At 54.3% G+C, this 26,264-nt stretch overlaps 1 protein-coding gene across 5 annotated transcripts; it reads left to right on the forward strand.

The window, feature by feature from the left end:
• Positions 1-99: 99 nt before the first annotated feature.
• TBC1D24 (TBC1 domain family member 24) lies at positions 100-24,434 on the forward strand. Of its 5 annotated transcripts, XM_029222143.1 has the most exons (8): positions 100-158; positions 16,329-17,397; positions 18,464-18,622; positions 19,804-19,867; positions 20,924-21,019; positions 21,316-21,538; positions 21,986-22,156; positions 22,869-24,428. In XM_029222143.1, the coding sequence occupies exons 2-7, from the start codon at positions 16,433-16,435 to the stop codon at positions 22,138-22,140; spliced, it is 1,662 nt and encodes a 553-aa protein (XP_029077976.1). In that variant the 5' UTR covers positions 100-158; positions 16,329-16,432; the 3' UTR covers positions 22,141-22,156; positions 22,869-24,428. The 5 variants fall into 5 exon arrangements, with proteins under 5 accessions (XP_029077976.1, XP_029077977.1, XP_029077975.1 ...); XM_029222144.1 differs by having other exon boundaries at positions 21,825-24,434; XM_029222142.1 differs by having other exon boundaries at positions 21,986-24,431.
• Positions 24,435-26,264: the final 1,830 nt, after the last annotated feature.

Below are 26,264 nucleotides of genomic sequence, written 5' to 3' on the forward strand. Positions count from 1 at the left end.
CGCTGCCCCAGAGACCCGCGGGCGCCGCGGGTGGGCAGCCGGCGGCGCGTCTCGGCGGGGGCGGGGCCGCGTGCGCGCGTGCGCAGAAAGGCCGACGCTCGGGAGCTCAGCTAGCTGAGGAGAAAGCGGCGCGGTGCGGCGCGGCGCGGCGCCGGGAGGTGGGTTCTCGGCCAGCGCGGCGGGCGGTGGTAGGTGCGCAACGGGGTGGGCGGGGGCGTGACGGCCCGGCGCGGGGGCCGCGGGGTCGGGTGGCCGACTGTCACCGCGTCCCGGGCGTGCTGACGGAGGGGGCGTGCTGACGGAGGGGGCGTGGGGGCCTGGCTGCCGGGCCTCCGTCCGAGCGGGGCGCGGGGACCTGCCGCGGTGCGGGTGGCGGTTCCGCAGCCCGCGCGCCCGGGGCCCGCGACCGTCCGCCGGGCACTGCCCGCCGCCGCCGGCTCTGCCCCGCGGCCCGAGCGCCGGGCTGGGCGCGACGTGGGTCCGGAGCCGACCTCGGACCCGCGGGACACCGACCCCGGGGGTCGCGCCGGCGCCCCTCACCAGGCGCTGTCGGCTCTCCGGCCGGCTCCGGGTGAGGCGGCGGTGGGAAGAGCTGGCTCTGTGTCACTCCTTCCTCGGGCGCTTTCGGTCTCTGCGGGGTAGGAAATCCTCTTCTAGACTCGAAATTGCAACAGATTCTCTGATAACGTTCTGTCTTCGAAGACCTGCAGCTGCTTCCGTCCTGGTCCTACGCTTGCCCCAGGATTACACGCTGCCCACCTGCCGCCTAGGTATCTACCCAGCCTCTGAGTCCTGTCCGGCGGGTGCCTCCTGGGGTGGCCGCTGTGCCAGGCGGCAGCTGTCTGCCAGGCTGTGCTGGGGACGGAAGCGTTTCCACAGGGGCCCTGGGCGCTGTGCTCTCTGAGGCTTGAGTAAGCACAGCTGGAGGTCGGGGATGGGCTGCACTCGCAGGTCAAGGTCCTCTTCTGGCAAGGGCGCTGGTGGCCTGGTGGCCTTACTCTGTAGGGAACAGACGAGCGGTGGGCTTCCTGGATTACCACTTGCTGGGCTGACACTAAAGGCCAGAGGCTGAAGACCACCCGGGCAGTGCGGAGGCGCGGGTCAGCTGTTAAGATAGCGATGTGCCTGGGAGGCACAGACCTGGTGGCCGATGTGGCTGTGGTTGTGATGCTGGTGTTGAGGTCTTTACCTAGCTGCTTATTCCTGGTGAGGAGTTTGCCTGCCTTTCCAGGGCCAGTAGAAGGACTTGAAGGTGGTTTTCCTTAGTTCTGTGTGTGTTTTCTCCCAGGTCTGCAGGAACATCTAGGCAATTACAGGGGGGAAAAAATCCCATTATTCATCAGATACAGCGGTTTATTCCACTTGAGGCGAGGGCTCCGCTCCATCTTCACTTTCTAGCCCCAGTACACAGTAGCCACCTGTAAACATTTACTTAATTGCCTTGAAGACAGATGTGCTGGTTTTTTCTTTTTAAGGGATACAGGGTTGGAGAAACAAACCCGGGTAAGAAAAGATCAAGAAAACTCGCAGAGGTTTTACAGTTTCCGTTTCTAGCCAGTGGTACAACCCCCATATATGCATCCTTTTATCCTGAAGGTTGGTCCTCGTTTAGTCTTCTCACGTAAAGCATGTATGAGAAGTACTTATCCAGTAGCGAGTGCTCTGTTTAGAAGCTCATCTCTCCCTATGAACAGGGCTGGAGCCACGTCGCATTCATCTTTGCTCCCCCATTGCCTCATATGGAATGGGCCAGGGGTTCTCCCTGAATGGTTGTTGAAATGAACCAAGGTGCTAAAACTAATGCAGTGGTTTTCATCTGGATGAAGGGTGACCTTCAGGGGATGTAGAAGTAATGTAGTAATCTAGGCAGGTTTTTCATAATAACAAAGTTCACCCCCTGAATTTGCAAGTTCACCTGCTGGTGACCCATGCTAGCTGTCGCTGACCACACCTGCCAGGACTGTCAGCAGGCCAAGTGACCTTGAGCATGCAGTGTTGCGCCTAATTCTCATTACAGTCTGAGCCAATCTCAGAAGACATATTTAAGTGTTTGCTTTTAGATTGTTTCTGGTTTGAAGTACATAAGGACAATGAAGCAGGTTATAAAAAAGCACTTAATATTTACCCTGTTCAATGTTTTACCTGTTTGAGCATAGCTTCTCTGTTATGACAACTCTGTGCAGGGAAGAAAAAAGGCCTTTTCAACTTGAAGCAGCAGTTTCAGTGGCTGTTTCAAGTGTCACTTTCCAAATGGAGATAATATCAGAGAAACAACACCTTGGGCTTTTCACTAAGGACCAACCTAAATTCATTATTTGATGATTTTTGTTATTCTTTCAGTGCAAGTTTATCCAAATCATAATTCACATGATGAGGACTTGTGCCCGGTATTCTGTGGCTACAAAGTTGAGTGAGCCTGTGCCCTTGAAGAGCTTAGGGTACAGTGAGGAGACGGGCCAGTGAACTGTGGCACTGCGGTCGGCGCTCTCACAGAGGCAGACGGAGCTTGCTATGGGCACAGAGGGGCGGAGTCCAGCTGGCCTTTAGTGGGGGCTCCTGAGAAGGGCTCGAATTAAATTTTGAAGAACGGGGAGTTCCCTGGCGGTCCAGTGGTTAAGGCTCCACGCTCTTATTGCGGAAGGCATGGGTTCAATCCCTGGTCAGGGAACTAAGATCCCACAAGCCTCGCGGTGTGGTCAAAAAAAAAAAAAAAAAAAAAATTTTTTTTTTTGAAAAACGAATGGAGTGGCAGGACCACATGAGGGAATGAGACTTCCAGGCCAAGGCACAGTGTGTGAAGTACAGGAATACAGCTCCCACCCACCGGCTGTTGGGAGAAGGGCAGTGGGTAGCTCTGGTGGTTGGGATGAGGAGAGGGAGATTAAGTTAAGGAGCTAGGCTGGTGGCAGTCAGGAGAGGCCTTGAGTACCAGCCCCGAGTTTGCATTTTACCCTGAGAGTGGTGGGGAGCCGCTAAGGGATCTCGGGTTTGTGAGTGACTGGTCAGATTGTGCCCTCATGGGTGACCAGGCAGTGGTGGCCAGGGTGGGTTGGTGAAGTCCTGCACTGAGGGCGGTTAACATAACATGGGGATATACCTGGCGGGACAAAAGGCCCAGCACCAAGGAAGGGCAGTGGGGACAGAAAAGAGAGCAAGATCTTGAGACAAGTGGCTGCAGGGATGGGAAGGACCAGGGATAAAGGAGGACTTAGGGAACATTCCAAGGTTGGGTGACTGGCAGCTGGTAAGGCTGTGCCACACAGAGTGTGCTGGAAGGGACAGGCCTGGGAGTGGGTGATGACTTGCGGTGTGGAGATGTTGAGCTGAGGGTCAGTAAGAATTCCTGGATAGAGATTGGTCTGGAGCCAAGGAGAGCAAACACAAAAGTGTCCTGGGTACTACTTCCTGTGTGGCACTGAAGCCAGGGAGTGGGGTGGTGTGGAGTGAGAAAAAGAAGACTGAACCTTGGAGATGCCTGATGTTTCATGTCTGTAGAGCAGAGTAGATAAGGTAACAAAAATCTGATTAATGATCTCTTGCCTTTTGGGGGGATGGGGGCAGGATAGTGGGCTTTTTATTTCTGTCCTAGAGCCCCTGTTTGTTGGCTAAACAGCAAAATGTAAGATACTAAAGGTGCAAAATCACATGATTGATTCCCGGGGCTTCCTGTCACATGTGTGTTTATTTGCCTTTTGGGAAACTTCCAGATTGTCACTCATCTCAAAGGACCTCATTCCCCTCCAGCCCGACAGTTGGTCCTCTCAGGGCGTTCTCACAATTAGATCTCTGAAAACAGGCCTTCTCAGACACAGAGATAGATCCAAGGTCGCAGAATTCTCTGGGTCCTGTCGCTCTCATTCCAGGACCCCAGTTTCTGTGTAGTGCATCAGCATTAGCAGCAGGTGGGACTTTGGAAAGACTCTTGAAGATACAGAGGGCAAGTATATACTGCCCCCTCCGTAATCTTTCCCCCATGCTGAGGGGCCGCACGGGAGAGGGTGAGGAAAGGCAAAAGGAGTTCCTCTTTACCCAAAGGAGACGCATGGCCCCCAGGGCTGTCCCGGCCTCTGGATAAGTGCTGTTAGCAGTTATCTTCGTCTCTTAGGGAACCTGCTCACTTAGGGGTACGTGCAACAAGCTCTCCTTCTATCTTGTGCAGTTATGGTCCCCTGCCTGGCCGTGGGACCTTATCCATCTCCCCTGGGTATTGCCCAAGGAGCTGCTGGCAGGGGTCACTTGTGTGCGGTCATGGTTTCTCCCTCCATCCTGCCCAGGCTGCACTCTCCTCTTACAGGCCATTGAGAAGCCACTACACATGGCTTGGCCTGTTTCGCATAACCTGAAACTGTGTGTCCGCCTAATTGTTACACAATTTTAATTGGGTACCAATTGATTACCGATGGGTGATTCTGTTACCAATAAAAGCCCTTCCACTGTGTAGCATTCTAAATGTAGCTCATTACCTGTGTCCCACCAAAAGCTTCCCTGGCTTCTGTCCCTTCAGCCTTTCCTTGAGTCAATTTGTCCTCATTCCCTAATTATCATCTGTAATTCATTTTTCAGCAAGGGTCATTCCCGCCTTCCTATCTTCCTAAACCTGTGGGCCTTCAAAGGATCCAGGGGTATACGTTAACGCCACTCTGGTTTCTTTCCCTGCCTTCCTGGGCCATCCTGTCCCCACCTCCCAGCACACAGAAGCACTGTCCTTCCTCGGCAGCCTGGTGAACCCCAGGCCTCAGTCTTGGGCCCTTTGGCTTCTTAGAGCCCATGAAGCTGGGCTGTAGAACTGTCTTTGAATCTGAGCCATGAATGACACTCACTGGCCCTAAACAGCTATGCTCTCCAAGGCCCTGTCCTGTTCATATGCTGTTTCTGCTGCTTCCTGGCCGAAGGCCTCCTCAGCCTTCAGGTTCTAGGCCAGGCAGGTGCTGGCTAGGGAATCCTTCCAGACCCCTCTTTTCTTGTAGGCTGGGGGCCCAGACACCCTGTGCTTTTCTCTCATAGCATCTGCTCCTGAGTTGGCATGGTCAATACACCATGTCCTCACATCCAGAAGCTCATTGAGAGCTAGGACTGGGCCTTGCATCTTCATATTCCAGCACTTGATACACTGGCGTTCAGGAAGTCTTGAATGCCTACTAAAATGATTAAACCTGCAAGATTCCCTCCCAGCCCAGCTCTGTTGTCAGGCCTAAAGATACTTGCTGAGAGCCTGCCATGTGCCCAGCCTTCCGAGGCACACCTATCACAGGCACCTTGCTTAGAATTCAGACCAGTCAAAATTCTAGCTTCTGACAGCTGGGTTTTCTCCCTCTGCTTCTCATTCTGTGTAGCTAGTTGGTTTCTCCTATGCCCTTGGGGGCTGTTGTTGGGAGGACCTTTTGAACTCAGAAGGTAAAGACCTTGAATTAGCAGAGCCCCCTTGCAACCCCAGTCCCTGCTTGTGGGTGGACCAAACCAGCAGTGAGCGGGGGTTGCTCCTTATTGTGGTGCGCAGGCTTCTCATTGCAGTGGTTTCTCTTTGTTGCAGAGCACAGGCTCTAGGCACGGGCTTCAGTATTTGCAGCACTCGGGCCCTAGAGCACGCGGGCTTCAGTAGTTGCAGTGCATGGGCTCAGTAGTCGTGGCGCACAGGCTTAGCTGCTCTGTGGCATGTGGGACCTTCCCGGACCAAGGATCGAACCCGTGTCCCCAGTCCACATTGGCAGGCAGATTCTTACCCACTGCGCCACCAGGGAAGTCCCAGCGCCAAGTCTTAACCACTAGACCGCCAGGGAAGTCCCTGAGTCCCTGCAGGAAACCTTTCGAGTGGCTAATACGGTTAGGACTCTGCCCTGCTCGGGTCCCGTCCATAGGCTCAGTTGCCACTGGTAAGACCTGCATTTGAACTTCTGACCAGCGGCAGCAGATGGGCCAGCCAACTGGCCTACGGTGCTGTGACTAATGCCTCCTTAATGGTTACGCCCCTTTATACCTGGCACGTGCCCTCCATTATGTGCCATCAGCAAAGGGCCCACTATCAGGTTCCGGGTAACTGGCAGCCTGGCAGTCACTGTGGAATGCCAGTTTCCATTAGCATTTGAAAAATCCCAGTGCTGCTTCAGGGCTGAGGCAGAGCCCAGCCTGCCTTCTCATCATGTGAAGATGTCTGCTGGGAAGGACACATGCCTAGAACAAACAAGTTGGCAAATGGCCCCTGTTATTTAGAGTTAAATTCCCCTCTTGGGCCCAAGTGGTTTGGGATTTTCCTGAGTCTCCATCTGTTTCCTTTTCTTGCTTCCTCCTTCCTGGGTACACTGAGTATATGGTGTGAGACACCTGGGCTCGAAGTCACAGTAGAGTAGAAGAGCTTGATTCATAAGCAGCTCATCACAGAGGCCTGCCAAGTTCAAACAGACTTGGACAAGGCGGGGTGGAGTGTGGGGAGGTGGCCCTCAGTCCTACCTGTGAGGTCAGGAGTCTAGAAAGGCTGGTGAAGGAGGGGGCATTGGGCTGAGGCTTGAAGCAGACTGGCCCAAGAGGAGGAAGAAGAACAGGTGTGTCCTGCCTTTCCCCCTTCCCACTGTCAAGACTCCTGAAGCTGCCCTACCTGGAGGGCAGGTAGGGACAAATCCTGAAAGGAGGGGGGGTGGGGCGGTGGGCGGGAAAGGGTTTCAGGTGGAGAGCTGGGGCAGAGCGGGTTGGGAGTCAGAGCTGAGCTACGTTGGAGTCACATGGAGTGTGTGAAGGTGGGGAGACTTCAGGAAAGCAGTTGGAGGTATGGGACCTGAGAATTCTTGGCTGAAAAGAAGACGGATTTCTGCAAAAGGGACATTTGAGGGACAGGGACAGGAGCAGCAGCAGCCAGAGAGGCAAGGAGACAGACAGAAGGGGTTTCTGGAGGCCTGGGGAGAGGAGAGCTGAGAGCAGTTGGGTCAGCTCTGTGTGATTCAGGGAGATAAGGTCTCAAAGGTGTCTGTTAGGTCTGGCAGCCAGGCGTGAAGGGCGAGGGGGGAGATGTACAGCCTGCTCTCCCTGGGAGCTTGACTGGGAAGGAAAGAAAGAGGAAAGGCTTAGCTCAAGGGGAGTGTTGGGTGCTGGGGTTGGGGGCCTGTCTAACAGATCCAGGACCAAGGGTGGGGGTGCAGATCAAGGGCCAGGGTCAGACAGGAGAGGATGCTTCTTGCGTGACACTGGGTTCTCAAGGAGAGTGGGAGATGTGAAGCTGTTGGCTAGTGTGGGGACCAGGGGCGGGTGCCACGAGGCATGCTGAGGGCTGCCAGGTGGCTCCAAGGGCCACGAGCAGGGCAGTGTGATTTTCTCTCTATAGTTGGTCAGGCTGGCCTCTCGTGGGGCTTCTGGGTAGCTGAGACAGGAGCATGGAAGTGGTGGAGCTGAGGCTTGGAGGGTCAGGTCTAGGCTGAGCAGACAAGGAAGTAAAGTCACAAAGGATTGGCGGTGCGGGGAGATAGAGTTATGGCGAGTGGGAGGAGGGCAGTGAAGAGCTTCAGGACAGTTACAAGAGAGTGGGGTGTTTGTGATATGTGCCCACTGAGTGGAGGAGTTTCTGGGGCTGACCTGGGTGTAGATGAAGCATCAGCGATGTAAAGGTTTCTAAAGTTGGGGAGCTTTGGGCTTCCCTGGTGGCGCAGTGGTTGAGAGTCCGCCTGCCGATGCAGGGGACACAGGTTCGTGCCCCGGTCCGGGAAGATCCCACATGCCGCAGAGCAGCTGGGCCCGTGAGCCATGGCCACTGAGCCTGCATGTCCGGAGTCTGTGCTCCGCAACGGGAGAGGCCACAGCAGTGAGAGGCCTGTGTACTGCAAAAAAACAAAAACAAAAACAAAAACAAAAAAAACAACCCAAAAAGTTGGGGAGCTTTGAGCCAGGTCTGCCTGCTTGACCCTCGAATTCCCTGCAATGAGGGCAGTTGAGAGGAGGAGGCCAAGAACTGGAATGAAGTGTGTGGCACGTCCTGGGGAGACCCTGGACAGAGGGGTGTCAGAACCCTGGGGAGACCCTGGAGAGAGGGGGCAGTGTCCCAGGGAGAGCCCCCTGCTTTCTGGCCTGGAGGAAGGGTGCATTAGGGGAGAGGATGAGGAGGTGGGGGATTGTTTGCTACAAGCCAAGTTCCAGAGCAAGAAGAGATTTGGGAGTTGGGAGTGAGGTCAGTAAAAAGCAAGGCAGCAAAGGAAGCGAATGTGGGGGATCGGTGACCGTAGTCACCCCAATCAATGACACTGTCACCACCAGTCATCCGCAGAATTGGGAATCATCCTATTGCTGAGGCCTTGGGCGGGGAGATGAGTATCCTTGACCTAGGACTCCAGACAGAGTCTTGAAGCTGTGTCTCCGAGGCCTCCAGCAGATCCTTGGGAGTGGGGTTGGGCATTTCCCTGGCCTCTCCCTATAGATGGACAGGAGCACTGGGCCTCTCCTAAGGAAGTCAGACTTGGACTTGAGAGGAAGGTCCCAGCCTGAGGAGAGGGTGGAATGCATCCTGCTCCAGGCCCCACCCACCCTGCCCCTTCTGGGTGTGCTAGGTGGATGGCCTCAGGAATAACTCCCACCCCCCACCTCCATCCACCTTCTCTGCCTCAGAGCTCCACCTGCCATACCCTACTCACCAGCCCAGATTCCCTTCCAGGCTGTCCCACCTGCCCTGCTCCTCTACCCAAATACCCTACAAGCAGAGCCACAGGCAGGAGGTCATCTGCTCTTCCCTGTCCTGCTGCCACATTCCGTGCCTGGCACCCTGAGATCTTATCAGACAGTGACCATGTCCTGTAATTGCTGTATCTTTCTCATCCCCAGACCTCACATACCCTGAGGGCTAGAGTGGGGCCATTAGTTGTTTGAAGGATTCGTCATTCTGCTGCGTCCTGGCTGGGGACCAATGGTCTCTGAGGGTGAGGGGCTCCCTAGAGAGCGCGTGCTCTGAATTCCACCCTGGGGAAACTGCCTGAGAGGAGCATACGTTTCTTGGTCACGTGGAACTCCTCAGGCCCAGGACCTAGTGCCTCTCACTGCCCCTCCTTCCCATCTGTCGCCCCGTTCTTGGCCGGTCGGTCGGCAGGGCTGGAACCAGCCTCCTTCCTCTTCTTTCTTTGTTTCCTGATCTCACTCTCAGGAAACAGATGTGGGATTGCTCAGAGTGAAGGGGAAGAACTGAGACACAACTGTGTAGCACCCTGTCCTGTGGTGCAGTGACTAAGGCCCGGCCAGGCTGAGCCCCAGTTGCTTGGGCTATGAGCTATTCCTGCAGCCAAGGGTGAGGGTGGGGAGTCATCAGGCTGGGCTGGGCAGAGGTCAGTAGGAGTGGGTAGGCTTCCTGGGGAGCACCAGGCTCCCTCTGCACAGGGCTGACTTTTTCCACCTGGGCCACAGTTGGCTCTTTGGTGGCCTCTGGGTATGTGGAGGGGCCATCTGTGAAGCCCACTGGGTGACAGAGGAGTCCAGGAGCCAGTGTAGGTGTCAGGGCTGAGGGGTGGGTGTCTGGGCAGGATCTCAGCACAGCAGCCCAGGGTTCTGCCTCACCTGACCTGCTCTGGCATTTGCCTGAGAGGCATCTGTGTCATAACAGGCACTTTAAAATGGAGCACTTCCTCTGCCCCACCAAAACCCCACCCCTGGGCCAGAATTCTCTGTTCTTTGCTTGGGTCTTTGCCCCCCACCCCGAACAGGTCACCTTATCTGGTGGAATCCACCCCATCTTCTGCATCCTCCCTGGCCAGCTCAGCCCAACCCTCCTCCTGCCTCCGCTTCTGGACTCTGCCCTCCTTCCTCCTCGGCCCCCAGGGGTTTTTTCTAAAATGCAGATATGATATGTCACCTTCTGCTTCGGCTCTTCTCCTCCTGCTCCCTCTTGTGTGGGGGTGATGTCTGGTCTTCTAGTGCAGCTGGCACAGAAGGCCATCAGCCCCTCCTATCCCACCTCCGGTCACTCCCTACCATCTCTCTGAGGCTCCCCAGTTTGCCGTGCTCTCCCTCATGCATTTGTCCCCACTTCCGTCTTTGTACACTCAGGTACCATTGTCCCCTCTGTGGCACTCACACCGAGTCAACGCCTGCCTCGGTGGTCTGCCAGTGCCCCGCCTGGGCTCTCATAGTCTCACTGTGGATGCCATGACCACTGGTCTCCTTGAGAGCTGCCTTTTACCCTCGTATCCCCGGTGCCCTGCCCAGAAAAGGAACTTCGTAGAAGTTTGTCAAATGAATAAAAGTTTGAGTCAAGGGGAGGCATGATGGGGTGCTGGGCCCTCTGGGAGAGGCAGCCTGTAAGGAAGGCATAGTGCCGAGTGTTGTCGGGTGGTTAAGATGGAATCACCCAGGCTTAAAGGGGGGGGGGGGCGGTCTGTCACATGCAAGCGAGTTTTTTTTTTAATCCAGTTGTTTGGGAAAATCATGTTCCCCACTAAAAAGGTGAGAAAGGCAGAGGTCTTGTGACTATCAGACCATGGGTAGTGCTTTGGGATAGCAGTGTGGCATTAAGAAGCCAGCCCTCAACTGGCTGAGGAGGGAGTGCAGTGGAGCTGGCCCTCCTGGGTGACCTGCGCTCCTGAGATGGGAGAGGGGTCGAAGACAGTTGTGGGGTCACTCTGGAGGCAGAAGTGGCGGGTATGGGGTGGGAGGGCTTCTCCCACCCCACTGGCCGCCTCCCTCTTCCTGTGGGCACACTTTGGGGGTTCACCAAGGAGAGCAGAGTTCGGGTTTATTTGACCTCCCATGGGGTGTTCCCAGCCAAAGCATCATGTCACAGGAACTCCCCTCCTCAGAAAAGCTTCCTGGCCCAGGGTCCATGGGACTGCAGTCCTAGAGCTGCTGAAGGGGCCCCTAACACCCCTAAACAGAGGTCACTTAGTTCCACTTAACATTTTTATTTTTTCTTTTTAAGGAATACTTGCTTTCCATTAGGTAGCCTGAACTCTCAAAACAGGTATAGTATTTGTGAGTAAAGGGACATGACGGTGACTGGAAGGGGCTTCCGGGTGGAGAAGCAGTAGCACAGGCAGGGAAGGGGAAGAAGGGCCCTTGAAGAGGCCATTCGGAGGGACCATCCCAAAGAGAGCAGGGGCCTTCTCGGCCCCGTGGGAGAACCTTGGCAGCAGCCTCCTGTGGCTGCACTGCCCCCTTAAGGAGGGGCACGGTTCGGCTTCACCACAGGACTGATCGGGCATTAGCATTGACCTGCCTGACCCCATCACTCCCCAGACGTCCCTGAGCCAGTGCCAGGCCAGCAGAGCCCAAGGAGCAGTAACTACGAGAGGCCCTCGGGACTTCTGAGCTGCCCTGGTGAGCCAGGCCGGGCTGAGTGCCTTCTATAAACAGGCTCAGTTAATCCTCACAGCAGTCAGCTTTTAAACCCGTCTGTTGGATCACATACCTTCCCTGCTTCCCACTGCACTTAAAGTCCAGGGTCCTCCCCGTGCACGATCCAACCCATGGATGTCTCCGCTCTTCTTTCTCACTGTGCCCTGGCTGTACTGGATGCTTTTCCCTTTCTGGAGCAGGCCTCTTCCTGCCTCGGGGCCTTTGCACGCGGTCTTCTCGTGGTCCAGAGTGACCTCTCCTCAGCTCTTCTGGCAGCTTCCCTCTCATCACTTCAGCTCGGGAGGGAAGCGGTCCTCCTGACAACCCTAGCTGAAGTAGCCGCCACCCTCCAGACACACGGCGTGGTGTCCCAACTATCTGAAATGGTCACTGTGTGCAGTTCTTGTGAGTCTAACAGGGTGCTGAGCAGAATTTTTCCTGTTTTCCCAGAATTGCAGGTTAGGCCCAAAGCTAAGGACAGAAAACACAAAGTTCTTTCCTACATTCTAAATTCAGGGAGCTGTGGGCAGCTGGGGCCAGCCTCATCCCACAGGGCTGATGGAGAGGTGCCACCCCGGAGCCAGCCCTGCCCCCACCCTCTTCTTCTGCAGTGAACTTGAGACTGGGGGGGGGCGGCGGTGCTTAAGGTGAGTGCAGTGTTTGAGATTAGAATTCACTCCCTCCCTCCCCTTTCTGAGGCTGAGGGAAAGTGGTTTCCTAGTGCACCTGCTGCCAGGGCCCCGCTGGCAGAGAAGAGTGGCTGTTTGCCCTGGGCTGCCACAGGGCAAGGGGGAGTGGGAGAGAGTGGGATGTGCCTGTGTGCAGGGTGTCACCTACACCCCAGCCAGTGAGCCCAGAGTAAGAGCTTAACCCACAGGTGCTGTGTGGGGATTAATGTCTGTCCAGTGGCTCATATTCATCAGCTCCATTTTAGAGACAGGCACCAGCTGTTCAGGGAAGAGGCATGGCTTATCTGAGGTTCAGCCCAACAAGCGGCAGAACTGGACTCTGAGCCCGGCCTATCTGACATTAAACTGGCTCGCTTCCCGAGTAAGCTCCTGCTTCCCTTCTCTACCACCGGCCGCCAGGCGTGGACCAGGGAGCACAGCCTCCTTCCTGGGCCTGGCGCCTCAGTCAGGAGCTGGGGGACTGTGGGGAGCCGGTGAGGCCTTGTTTCTGAGTGGGAGCTGGAGGTGTGGACAGTGTTGCAGGATGGCTGCAAGCTGCAGGTGGGACAGCTTGGGGAGGGTGCACCTTCACCTCCACACGGTGAGTGAGGGTCCAGCCCAGCGACTTTGTGTTTTTGATCCGTTTCCCATCTCCTGACTTCCCCTTCCCAATAGCCAGCTTAAACTATCTAACTGGGTTGTGGATGCGTGTGCACGTAAATGAAAGAAAAAGGTTTTGAAGGACATGCACTTAGATGTGAACAGTGATTACCTTAGGTAAAAGAGGGAGTAGGATTGAGGGGGTAACTTAAACAGGACTTTACATTTTTACTGTATAATTTTGTATTACTGGATGTTTTCATGATTATGTGTTTATGTAAAAAACAAACCAAACAAAAACCTGCCCTGAGACCTGGCTTTATAGATGCCTAAGGAGGTCATCATAAGCCTGTTTGCCCTGCTCCACAAACACCATGCTGTCTTTTCAGGTGGGAGGAGGCCTGCAGGGATCCAGGACCTCCTTTAGGGTCTTCTGCACCTGTCTTTGCCTCGGAGTCCCCAGGCTGCAACAACTTGCTACAACAAATAAAACGGTGGGGGACTTCCCTGGCGGTCCAGTGGTTAGGATTCTGTGCTTCCACTGCAGGGGGCGTGGGTTTGATCCCTGATCAGGGAACTAAGATCCCCCGTGCCCTGCGGCACAGCCAAAAAAGAACAAACTAAAAGTGGGTCTTGGGCTTCCCTGGTGGCGCAGTGGTTGAGAGTCCACCTGCCGATGCAGGGGACGCGTGTTCGTGCCCCGGTCCGGGAAGATCCCACATGCCCCGGAGCAGCTGGGCCCGTGAGCCATGGCTGCTGAACCTGCGCGTCCAGAACCTGTGCTCCACAACGGGAGAGGCCACAACAGTGAGAGGCCCGCGTACCGCAAAAAAAAAAAAAAGTGGGTCTGCTTCTCCCTGAAGGTCCTTTCTGAAGGAATTTGCAAGGTGCAATACCGTTTTTGGAGTTTCCAGTTTAATATTCAACCTGAATCTGAGGCCACTTGAGCAAGATTTGGCACTGTCCTGCCTAGCTCTTATTCTGTTTATAAACACTTTTTTTTTTTTTTTTTTTTGCGGTACGCGGCCTCTCACTGCTGCGGCCTCTCCCATTGCGGAGCACAGGCTCTGGACGTGCAGGCTCAGCGGCCATGGCTCACGGGCCCAGCCGCTCCGCGGCATGTGGGGTCTTCCCGGGCCGGGGCACGAACCCGTGTCCCCTGCATCGGCAGGTGGACTCTCAACCACTGCGCCACCAGGGAAGCCCATATTCTGTTTATAAACATGTTTATTGCCCTGACAAGGAGTGGGTTCTATTCGAGAAAAGAGGATAGGCCTGGGGTTCCTCCAGAGGCTAGTGGGCTCAGAGCCTAGAATGAAAGATGTAAACTGTTCAGGTAATTCACAACCTGGGGAAATGGGAGAGCCCTAACTGCCATCCCTCCCAGGATAGAGCAAACAGACCAACTGCCATTTGGGATTCTTTTCTGGGGAAGAAGTTTCCAGCACTGGCAGCGCCTGGTCCTGCTGTGGGTAAGGTTTTTCCAGTGGGACGTGTTAAATGGATGTTGTCACAAAACCTTATTTCTGTGGGAAAGTCCCTATAAAAACAGTATCAATGGATATATATCCAGGGACTTGAACAGATACTTGTACCACTGTGTTCACAGCAGAATTATTCACAACAGTCAAAAGGTAGAAACAACCCAAATGTCCATCGAGAGATGAATAGATAAACAAAATGTGTTCTGTCCATACAGTGGAACATTAGCCATAAAGAGGAATGAAATTCTGATGTTGCAGGGAGCAAGGATGAATACGTGGAGCACAGGATTTTTAGGGCAGTGAAAATACATTTTATGATACTATAGTAAGGGTACATGTCATTTTATATTTGTCCAAACTCATAGTATGTACAACACCAAGAATGAATCCTCATTGATCTATAGATTTGGGTGATGTGTCAGTTTAAGCTCATCAGTTGTAACAAATGTACCATCTAGTGGAGAAGGTTGATAACCAGGAGGCTGTGCATGCGTGGGGGCAGAGGGTATGTGGGAAATCTCTGTACCATCCTCTCTAGCTGTGAACCTAAAACTGCTCTAAATAATAGTCTTAAATTCAAAAAATATATTCTCATACATGCTATAAACATAGATGAACCTTGAGGACATTATGATCAGTGAAATAAGCCAGACACGAAAGGGCAAATATTGTATGATTCCACTAATATGAGGTCCCTAGAGTGGTCAAATTCATAGGAAGTAGAATGGTGGGTAACAGGCTGGGGGCCAGGGAATGAGGAGCTCGTGTTTAAAGGATGCAGAGTTTCTATTTGGGAAGATGAAAAAGCTCCAGAGATGGATGGTGGTGATGGTTGCACAGCATTATGAATGTACTTAATGCTACTGAACTGTATACTTATAAATGGTTAAAATGGTAAATTTTGTTAGGTATATTTTAACACAATAAAAAAACCCACCGTATCAAGGTGATTTCTCAAGACATCTTCTTGAATATAACAGGTTTTACATTACAATTCTTTCCACTCAATATTTTTAAAATGTTACTTTTAATATTTTCAGATAAATGTTTTTGATGCAAGCAGAACCAGAATGATCTGGTCATTTACCAAAACTCACTGAAGCAAACCCTTGTGATAACTCTGGACAGTGTACCATCCCAGGTGGAAAGGTTAGTCAGAGGTGAATGGGCAGACTATTGTACTTTAGTGTTGAGGACAGTAGCCTTTGGCAAAACAAATGTCAAATTGCGGTATTCTGAACGGTAGACTTCTGTCTTGCTGTCCACATGCAGCCAGAGACTCTCAAATAGCACATTTTATCCTTTTTTTTTTTAAATGTCTGCACGAATCTCAATAGTTGCCCAAATCCCCCAATACTTCTGGTTCATTTGGTTCCAGAAATGTCTAATTTTGAAGCTGTGACACCTTCCATTTATTTCTCAGCCCTCATGTCTACTCCCCACCACTGAGTCTTCTCTGGAATACCTGCCTGAAACTTAGCTGTTATTTTTAGAAAATTAAGAGCTGGCCTCCAGATTGCAAGCCAGGGGTCCTGGGGCAGAAACGCAGCATCTGTTGACTTCATGAAGTCTTCTTGACTAGCTGCTCCTTTTACAAGGCCTGCAGGGTGAAGCGTGGGGGCCCGGTGGGCCACCCACCCCCGAGCAGAGAGTTCTTTACAGTAGGGTCAGCCTCTCGAAGCCCTTTCTCATGACCCAGAATCTATGTGACCTCTTCCAGTATCTTCATAAGCTCCATGGAAAGAAGTTATGCTCCAGAGTTCGTAGTGAATTCTCAGAGTATCCACTTATCTTAAATGGAAGCCCTACTGATACTTTATAGAAAGACTAAAACAGGACTTCCCTAGTGGTGCAGTGGTTAAGAATCCGCCTGTCAATGCAGGGTACATGGGTTCAAGCCCTCTTCCGGGAAGATCCCATATGCCGCGGAGCGACTAAGCCCGTGCACCACAACTACTGAGCCTGCACTCTAGAGCCCGCGAGCCACAGCTACTGAGCCCACATGCCACAACTACTGAAGCCCGCGTGCCTAGAGCCCGTGCTCCGCAACAAGAGAAGCCACCACAATGAGAAGCCCCCGCACCGCAACGAAGAGTAGCCCCTGCTTGCCGCAAGTAGACAAAGCCCGCGCGCAGCAACAAAGACCCAAAACAGCCAAAAATAAAAATTCATTAATTTAAAAATAAAGTATACAATTCAATTAAAAAAAAAGACTAAAACAAAAACATGTTTTTTTTAAATGTAAACCTTTATACACGCGTACTAAGCATGGTTTTTAATCCTGTAGGATATGGGATGGCAAACAGGTTAGCAGAGAAGCCTCGGACAGAGCGCTGGTGGATTTAGCTGCTCTTCGCCCCCTCCTGGAAGCCCTGGGCCTCCTCCTGCGCTATGGACCCCCCGGGCTACAACTGCTTTGTGGACAGAGATAAGATGGATGCCACCATCCAGGACCTGGGGCCCAAGGAGCTGAGCTGCACCGAGCTGCAGGAGCTGAAGCAGCTGGCGCGCCAGGGCTACTGGGCCCGCAGCTACACCCTGCGGGGAAAGGTGTACCAGCGCCTGATCCGGGACATCCCCTGCCGCACGGTCACACCAGACGCCAGCGTATACAGTGACATCGTCGGCAAGATCGTGGGCAAGCACAGCAGTGGAAGCCTGCCTTTGCCTGAGTTTGTAGACAACACGCAAGTGCCCAGCTACTGCCTGAACACACGGGGCGAGGGCGCCGTGCGTAAGATCCTGCTGTGCATCGCCAACCAGTTCCCTGATGTCTCCTTCTGCCCCGCGCTGCCTGCGGTCGTGGCCCTGCTGCTCCACTACAGCATCGACGAGGCTGAGTGCTTCGAGAAGGCCTGCCGCATCCTGGCCTGCAATGACCCCAGCAAGAAGCTAATCGACCAGAGCTTCCTGGCCTTCGAGTCTTCCTGCATGACGTTCGGGGACCTGGTGAACAAGTACTGCCAGGCAGCCCACAAGCTGATGGTGGCCGTTTCAGAGGACGTCCTGCAGGTCTATGCGGACTGGCAGCGCTGGCTGTTTGGGGAGCTACCCCTCAACTACTTTGCTCGCGTCTTTGACGTCTTCCTGGTGGAAGGTTACAAGGTGCTGTACCGCGTGGCGCTGGCAATCCTCAAATTCTTCCACAAGGTGAGAGCTGGGCAGCCGCTGGAGTCAGACAACGTGAAGCAGGACATCCGCACCTTTGTCAAGGACATCGCCAAGACTGTGTCTCCCGAGAAGCTGCTGGAGAAAGCGTTTGCCATCCGCCTCTTTTCTCGGAAGGAGATTCAGCTCCTGCAGATGGCCAATGAGAAAGCTCTGAAGCAGAAGGGCATCACTGTCAAGCAGAAGAGGTAGGCAGGGGCTACCATCAGGCCCCGAGTGGGGTGGGGCTTTGGGGGAATGCATTCTGGGTGCTTGGGGCCTGAGCCTGTCCAGCCAGCCATCCGTGTGTGGATAGAAAGCCACGGGAAAGGAGAAAGGGCCTTCCTGGCTACAGCCACAGGCTGCTGAGGCAACTGTGGGCGCAGAAGGCATAGGGTCCTGTTCCCGGGTACAGGGGCCATGGCTGAGATAGAAGCTGGATGCTGACCATGGCCCCAGCAGGTCCAGCAGTGAGCCAGGCTGTCCTCCTTGGGTCATTTTAGAGCAGCTTCTGCTCCACCACTCTAGCTCTGGGATCCCTTGCCGGCCATTCTCGTGGCTGCTGAGCGTGGCCCCCTGCCCTGAGCACAGACCCCTGGGGAACAGGCGTGGCAAGGGCCCATGGTGTCCTGAGACCTCGGCGGCAGACGCTGTCGGCGGCAGACGCTGTGAGTGTACTCTAGGTGTGGAGGCCTTTCTTGCAGGCCAAAGGCAGGCGTATCCTGGGCATCAGTACTTGCAACTAACCTCTCCTTGTCTGTTTTATTTTTCTTCCTCTTCTCCACGTCTGTTGCTTCCTCCTGTTTTTCAGTGTTTCACTTTCTAAAAGGTAGGTCTGGAAACCATGTCTCCACGCCTGGCTTCCCTCTGTCTTCCAGCCTGGCTGCTTGCTCTGGCGCTGGCTTCAGCAGTGCTGCCTCAGAGCCTGGCCGAAGTTCAGGCCCTGTCTGTCTGCCTGTCGGTGCTTGGCTGGCCAGGAAGCATTGTCTTTCAGAGCTGACTCACTCTCTATCCCCATTAGAGAAAAGGTGCTTTTGTCCCCACCCAGGCTGGGCGCTCTCCCCTCTGTGTAACGGGGTGGGAGCAGGACTCCAGGGGGACAGCTCCACCCCATTTCTTCCTGAGGGCCCCTAGAACCAGGCTCTGACCTGGCTGAACAGGTGAGACGTTTCCTCCAGGCTGAGCTCACACAAAAGGCTCTGCACACCTCCAGGGTGGGGGGCGTGGCCAGGGCTGGGGTCGCAGCTGTGCTCTGACCTCTTCCCACTCCCCCAGGCAGTTTGTGCACCTGGCTGTTCACGCAGAGAACTTCCATTCAGAGATCGTTGGCGTGAAGGAGATGAGAGACATCTGGTCATGGGTCCCTGAGCGGTTCGCCCTCTGCCAGCCCCTCCTGCTCTTCTCTTCGCTGCAGCACGGGTACAGCCTGACCAGGTAATGCCCAGGAGGCTGGGGAATGCTGGGCCTACCCTCCCAAGGCCCCAAGGTATGGACTTCAAGGGCCAGACAGTGCAGAAGGGGTGGAATGAGCTGTGGAGTTGCCCAGCTTCTTCGTCCTGTCCCCACTTCCGGGAGGTCATGGTGGGGCTGGAAATGAGCCTTCAAACATGGGCACCTGGGCAAGGCCCTGTCTCTTCCTGGGGGGCCCTAGAATTGGGAGCCCCTTTTCTGGGCATCTCTCTCTCACTCCAAGGCCACTCAAACATCAGGTGTCATTACAGTACACGCCGTAGCTCCAGGCCCCCACGTAGGCGTTGTGATGACACGGGAGGCAGTTTCCCTCCTGGGAGCTTACAGAACTGTCAGGACAACTTGAGGCAGCCGGCCTTGGTTCACTACTCCTCCACCCCACTTCATCAATCCACACACCAGGTCCATGTTGGCCCTGTGGGCTGTGCCGGGCCCTGTACAGGCTTCCCCCAGGGCACACTGTCTCCCAGGGTCACTCTGCCAGGCGTGGCCGCCCCCCTAGAGCCTCAGATGGCAGGTAGCTTCTGACCCAAGGTCTGGCTTGGGTCATAGGTGATAAAGTCGGGGCTGGCCCAGCCCACACAGCAGGCACCAGAGCTGTGCTGACCTGGCCCCCACCTCTGTGCAGTGTGGGAGGCCTGCTGAGGGACGGCTAAGCAGGGCCACCAGGGATGCCAGCCAACCCCTGGGCACCTGGTGCTGGCACAGCGGCAGCCTCAGTCCTCCTCACATGCTTCTCAGTGCTGCCCAGCTTCCGAGGACGTTCCAAGCTTTCCCAGAGCAGGGACCTGTTCCTCTGGTTCTTGCTTCCCTGAAGCATCTGGCACGTGGCTCTGTCTGCTGGGGGCCCTCTGCCATGCAGCTTCTCCTCTGTGTCACACCAGGGCAGAGAGTCCTGGGGCCTTTGACCGCTTGGCCTGCGGGCCTCCTGGCCAGGGCTCCATCTTGTCTGAGAAAAGTGCCTGGGCCAAGGTGTTACCATCCAAGCCACTGTGCCTGGTCCCTGGGAGAGGAGGACAAGCAGTTTCCAGGTCCATCCACCCCCAGACAGCCTGGGGCAACAGAGGCTGGCTGAAGTGGCACAGGGAAGGGGTGCAGGTGTGATTGTTACTGTCAGGACTGGCATGTGTGGTCTCTGCCCCCAGGTTCTATTTCCAGTGTGAAGGACACGAGCCCACCCTCCTGCTCATCAAGACCACGCAAAAGGAGGTGAGGAGGGACCAGAGGGAGCTTGGGGTCCTGGCCTCTGATGAGCTCTGGGGGAGTCTGTGCCCCAGAGAGGATGGGTGTTCCCTGATAGCCCCTACCCAGGCTCCCTGGGCTTAGGGGTGCAGAGCAGGGCCAGCCCTCTGCAGAGAGGTGAATCTAGCCTCCCCTAGGACCCCCTAAGTACCCAGAGCCTCCCTGTTTCCCCTTGGGGTCCAGGCCCCAAGCCTGACACAGCCTGGCAGTTTAGAGGAGCTTTGCAGAAATGCCTAGTGAGTGAGGCCTCACCTCCTCCTGTAGTAGTTGGCCAGCGCCAGGTGAGTTGTCTGCCTTCACTTGCCTCCAGCCCCTGACAGGTAGTTCTCAGGACCTTGTTCTCTGCAGTGCTGTCATCTGGAAAGTATCTAAGATGTCTAGAATAAAGTCAGAGCTCACGCGCCCCAGTCCTGGGGGTGTCTGCATGAGATAGAGGCTCCTCGTTCAGTGGCTCCCAAACCTGCACCTGTGGGAGTTTCAGTTTCTTCACCCTGTTGCAGAGTCTGCGTCTGGCTCTCCAGGAGAAGCCCAGGCATCTATGTTACAGCAGATGGCTCTGATTGTCAGATACTTTGGGCAAATCCTGTAGCGACTCAAAGGAGTGACTCTTTAATGGTGAAATCAACCACTTTGCTGGCTGATGGGAGGGTTGGAAAACGTTTCTTGAGCAGGGGTGCTTCCTGGAAGCTTCCATCTGAGGGGCCTCCCTGGCACTGATGCCCACAATCAGAGTGTGGATATGGAGCTTATTCCCATGCTTTAGGGCCCAAGAGGGAAATGAAAATATCCCAAGTAAGCTGATGGCAGCCGAGGCAGCCCCCGTGCATGGTCACTGCCAGCCCCATGCCCTCCAAACTCTGACTTTCCCATACTACTCTCCAGCCCTGGCCCTCAAGTGTGAGGGGGGCTGTGACCACAACACCCCCAGCTGTGACTGTACCGTGGCCTCTCAGCAGGTCCTGAGTGAGGGGACACTCCTGCAGGCAAGCAGGGCACAGCCTCACCCTGGGCCTTTCTCCCCAGGTGTGTGGAGCTTACCTTTCAACAGACTGGAGTGAGAGAAACAAGTTTGGAGGCAAGCTGGGCTTCTTTGGGACCGGAGAATGCTTTGTGTTTAGGGTGAGTGGGCCTCCCTGTGGGAGGTCACCCCCACTCACATGACCCTGTTTACTTCTGTCAGAGCTGTTACCCTACAGGCTAACCTCGCCGTCTCTCTCTGGTTTGTGATCATTAGACCATGAGCTCCATGAGAGCGGGCAGGCCCTCATCTGCGCTGTGCGGCGCCATCTCCCAGCCCCCACTCAGGGCCTCACTCAGGGCACTGATGATGAATTGGGTGGGGTGGGGGCCGGGAAGCTGGCAGGGGCCCTGTGGGCGCCATGTGCCAACTCCTCATGCTGCCCTTTTGCCCTCAGCTGCAGCCCGAGGTCCAGCGCTACGAGTGGGTGGTCATCAAACACCCGGAGCTGACCAAGCCTGTGTCCTTGGAGTCTACCACCATTCTGTCCTCGCCCTGCCACTCTGTGTCCTCAGACCCTGCTGACCGCCTCTCGCCGTTCCTGGCTGCTCGACACTTCAACCTGCCCTCCAAGACGGAGTCCTTGTTCATGGCCGGGGGCAACGACTGCCTCATCATAGGTGGGCGCCTCCCTGCACCTCAGGCTGGGCTCCTGTCTGCCCTTGGTCACTTAGCCTGGGAGGAGGGTACGGGGTCGTGGGTGGCTGAAGCCCCAGGCCAGCTCTTGCTGAGCCAGGTGATAGGTACCTCACCTGAGGGACAGGCAGAGCCCCTGTGATGACGGAGGAAGGCAGTGGGATTGTTGGGGGTGGAGCATGCATGCGGGGCAGGCGTGGGGACCTGAGGCTGCGTGTGGGGAATTTAGCTCACTAGCAGGGTCTCACCAGGAGCCGGGGGACTTTACAGAGTGGAAAGCCAGCCCCGTGGTTTTAGAGAGGCCTCTGGCAGGGCTGCACAGGGACGGCTCCAAGACTTGCCCTGTACAAGTGGAGTTGCTCGGGAGCAGAAGGAGAGCCCCTCGGGGGCAGCGCTGGACAGCAGGCAGCCACTGACCAAGCATCCCACAGGTGGAGGGGGCGGCCAGGCACTCTACATCGACGGGGACCTGAACCGGGGCCGCACAGGCCACTGCGACACTTTCAACAACCAGCCCCTCTGCTCTGAGAACTTCCTCATCGCTGCCGTGGAGGCCTGGGGCTTCCAAGACCCTGACACCCAGTGACAGGCATGATCTAACGGTGACCGAGCTGCTGCTGTAGGGTGGGGTGGTGGCTGGGCCCCTTCTTCAGGGAGGAGGCAGTGAATGAAGACCGCCCCCCCCCACGTGCGTGGGCACCATCAGGGTGCAGCTGGGCTCTGGTGCTGGGCTGGGGAGTGGTGCCAGCACCTCAGCTGGCCAGGCCTGTCCCTCCTGGCCCTTCTCAGAGCTGCCCATACTTGCTACTGTCTCCACCTCGGACTCAGGCCCTGGCTGTCCTCTGTGCAGGCATCCTGTGCCCAAGACCAGAGGGGTTAAGTCTTGCAGCCCCTGAGCCTTGGTTCTGTGGGGTGAGAGGGGTGGGGGAGATGAGACTGGAAAGGCAGAGGGAGCCTGCCCCTCGAGTGTGGGTCCATGGCACCCCCTGCTGGTGCCTCTGAGCATGGCTCCCAAGCAGGCCCTGCGGCCTCCTGCTGGGCCTGCTGCTGGTGGTTCCCTAGGGGTGTGTTGGTCTTGGGAAGACAACAGGCATCCTGGGGACTATTCCTTAGCAGGAGCATCTGCCTGAAACTTCTGACTCAGTTCCCTCCTCCCCATACTGGCCTTCTGGGGGTGCCTCTCAGACAGGAACAGCAGGGTGAAGGCAGGAAGGGCAGGCTGTATGCAGGGCTCTGGGCCCCTCCCAAGGGAGGGCCGAGGGCCAGTAGGATGAAGGGCTGCAGGGGACAGTACGTGTCCTTGTGTTTCCACAGAGCCTGATGCTTCTGCTGGGCCTCAGTGTGTAGTCACGCCTAAAGAGGCCGACCAGGGAGGGGCCCTCCGTGACTGACCCCAAACCAGCCAACATTTCCAGGGGCCTGCCTGGAGAAGCCTGGACCCCTGGAACCTTTTTCAGCCCTCCTCCTCTCCAGCTCGGGCCCTCCTTAGCTCCACTGCAGTCCTTGCGGCGGCCCCATTTCACTGCAGTGACGTGGCCCAGGATCGTGTCCAGACCCCTCAGCACGGCATGCTGGCCTCGTCCAGCCCTACCCACCTCACCTTCATTGTGCTCCACACACCCTCCCCAGCTCCCTGCCCCCGAGGCACCTTCCTGACGCACCCCTCTGCATGGCACGAGTTCTCCTTCTGCGTCTCTCAGGGCTGTGTGAGCCCTGCAGGGAGTGGCCCTCCCACCCCATGACCTCCCTCAGCTGGTCCTGAGGGCCTGGGCACACCCCTGAGGAAAGAGGACAAGCGGACATCCAAGGGGCTGTGCCGAGGCCATGGCAGCCTGGGCCACAGATGCCAGGGGGTCCTGCCTCTCCATGTCCCCACATGCCACGCCTCTGTCCTCCACATCTTGCTTGCTCTTCCTGTGGGGTGCTCATCCTCCCCTGCCCACCTACTCAGATCCCCCCTGAGCCAGGCCAAAGTGATACAGAAGGAAGGACCGGGAACCCTGTGTGGCTTTGGGCAAGCTGGTGAACCTGTCTGGAACTCAGTTTCCCCAACTGTAAAATGGGGCCAGTCATCCTGCTGTGCTGTACCCACAGAACTGCTGAGAGGCTCTGAGGGGCCAGTGTGAATCCCTGTAGAAGGGAGAGGTGTTGGGAGGTGGTGTCACAGCTTACCCCCCCCACCAGACCCTGCAGCCCTCGCTGCCCCGTGTCCTCGAGCCCCCACAGCCCTCACCTGTACTTTGGTGTTCATTAAACACAGTCTCGTTACGTGAACTCCAGGGATCCCGAGTCTGGTTTCTTCAATTAGGAGGACCTCCCGGGGCTACCCGCCCCTGGGCATGCCACCGAATGGGGTGCAGCCTCCTGCTTGTCAGTGTTCTATCACAGGAACGTGGAAGGCCTTTTAAAAGCACAGCCTTTCAGAAGCAGCTGAAGGCATACCTGAGCGCTATTTGCATGACCTCCTCTGTAAACTTTTTGAACTGGGGTGTTCTTTTTCTGGTGAGTAAGTCCAGAGGATTCTCTGTGGCTGCCCCAAGGGCCCCCAGAGGTCTGGCCCAGGGAGGGTGACTGCTGATTAGTCACGATTTCTGTATCATGAGATCTTCATGTGTGCATGTAAAATATTCAGTTTCTTTGAATTTCACATCTTCTCCCTAACTTTTCTGCTAAACTAAAAGGTATGTGGTTATTATCTCTATTTTTTATTCTTATTATTGTCCTTGTTATCTGATATTAGGTGTTAATACTCTATTATTTCTTCCTGGTTATTACTAGCATTTTATGTTAAAAATTAGCCAAAGTTTTATGGATTTGCATAATGAGTTATTTGTTTTTCTAGAAACATTTGAAAATTTATTTCAAAAACAAAAAATTAGGGACTTCCCTGGTGGCACAGTGGTTCAGAATCCATCTGCCAATGCAGGGGACATGGGTTCAATCCCTGGTCCGGGAAGATCCCACATGCCGTGGAGCAACTAAGCCCGTGCGCCACAACTACTGAGCCTGCGCTGTAGAGCTGCAAGCCACAACTACTGAGCCCGTGAGCCACAACTGCTGAAGCCTGCGCACCTAGAGCCTGTGCTCCGCAACAAGAGAAGCCACCACAATGAGAAGCCCGTGCACTGCAACGAAGAGTAGCCCCTGCTCACCGCAACTGCAGAAAGCCCACGCGCAGCAACGAAGACCCAATGCAGCCAAAAATTAATTTTTTAAAATTTTAAAAATAAGAAAAGCAAAAAATTGAACAGAGATTAAACCAATTCATTATCAAAGTGGACTGTATGCATTTAAGGCTTTAGAAAATCAGTTTTTAAAAAATAATTTGTAATACAAGAGTAAGTCATTTGTATTTTATGAGTTTTTCAGTTTTAATTATTGAATTAAAATAAGTATTTCAATTTTTCCTATTTTTATAAGTTCCATGCCTATTATTTTTTTCAGGTTTTCAGGGCAGCTTGTTTTAGAAAATTCTGAAGATTTCACAAGGCCTTCAAATTTCTTTTATCTATTTCCTGAAGCCACAGAGCCTTTATAATAGTCTCCTTACATATTTTATGTTTAGTAGATTCAGTTTTTGTCACTTTATTTTGAAATAATTTTAGATTTACAGAAGAGTTTCACGGATGGTATAGAGCTCCCACGACCCCTCCCCACCCTCCCCCAGTGTTAATAGTGCATGTTTATCAAACCTAAGAAATGACCATTAGTATGATGCTGGAAACTTAAACTACAGTCTGTATTCAGATTCCCTCAGTTTTTCTATAGTCGTTTTTGTTCCAGGAATAGATTTAATTTTTATAACTGTTTACTTCCTCATATTTTAGTTAAATCCTGAATGTCATTAAGTTCACATGACTAACACTGGTCAAAAAAAAATTGCCATAATTAGGCCGTACAGCGACTGCGTCAAATATGTATTCCTGTATCTCAACGGTCCTCCCCCAACTGTCGTGTTTACACAGAGAAGTCGCCAAATGAGGCAGGAGTGCCAGGCACACCTCGCAGGTGCTTCACCCTACGATGTCAAGTTAGAAAGAAAAGTGTTTGCATGTTTAAAAATAACCTGTTGTAAAAAAAAAAAAAAAAGAATTTATGATCTTCGTTATATACATGTCAGACTGTGCTTGAAGTTAGGTGCAGTGTCCTGTGACTCATGTCTGGAGCTGAAATGCCTCCCATGCGTGCAGACCCACTCATTTCACCCGACCGCGTGGAATTTATCAACACCACACTTGGCGACCAAGGAAGCAAAGTTATGGGCACACTGTCACACAGACACTGACCCATGATGTGACATGGGACACACCAACTAACAAAAGCTTCCGCCTTAGACCACGCTCAGTTAGGTTCCCCATTAGATGCGCCCCTGGTTGTAGGGAGCCTGCAGGTCTGATCTTGTCCAGTGATATGGTCGATAACGTGGTAAAGCTAGCTCAATCCAAGCTATCCCAGCCCCTGTTTTGATTTTCATACAAAGATATAGGAGCGAGCCCCTGTTTTATTTCACCCTGAAGTGCGTTGACTGGCAAAGGACACGTTTTGTCAAAAGTTTACAAGCGAAAGATCGAAGAGAAGAGCTGTGTGAATAATTTTACCTTCTTGTTCTTGTCTAGGATGGTTATTGGCTGAAAAATGGATTACTGGACTGACACTTTAGAGCATTTAAATGAATGTAAAAAAAATATTTTGAGGACCTTGTGGAAATAC

This window comes from Monodon monoceros, unplaced genomic scaffold, assembly GCF_005190385.1.
Source record: "Monodon monoceros isolate NGI ecotype Baffin Bay Population unplaced genomic scaffold, NGI_Narwhal_1 Super_Scaffold_13, whole genome shotgun sequence".
NCBI lineage: Eukaryota > Metazoa > Chordata > Mammalia > Artiodactyla > Monodontidae > Monodon > Monodon monoceros.

Bases quoted from the DNA above. Each gene is read 5' to 3' on its own strand.
- TBC1D24 (XM_029222140.1), top strand. From the start codon at position 16,433: ATGGACCCCCCGGGCTACAACTGCTTTGTGGACAGAGATAAGATGGAT. The intron at 17,398-18,463 runs GTAGGCAGGGGC...CCACTCCCCCAG, and splicing joins ATCACTGTCAAGCAGAAGAG to GCAGTTTGTGCACCTGGCTG. The intron at 19,868-20,923 runs GTGAGGAGGGAC...CTTTCTCCCCAG, and splicing joins TCAAGACCACGCAAAAGGAG to GTGTGTGGAGCTTACCTTTC.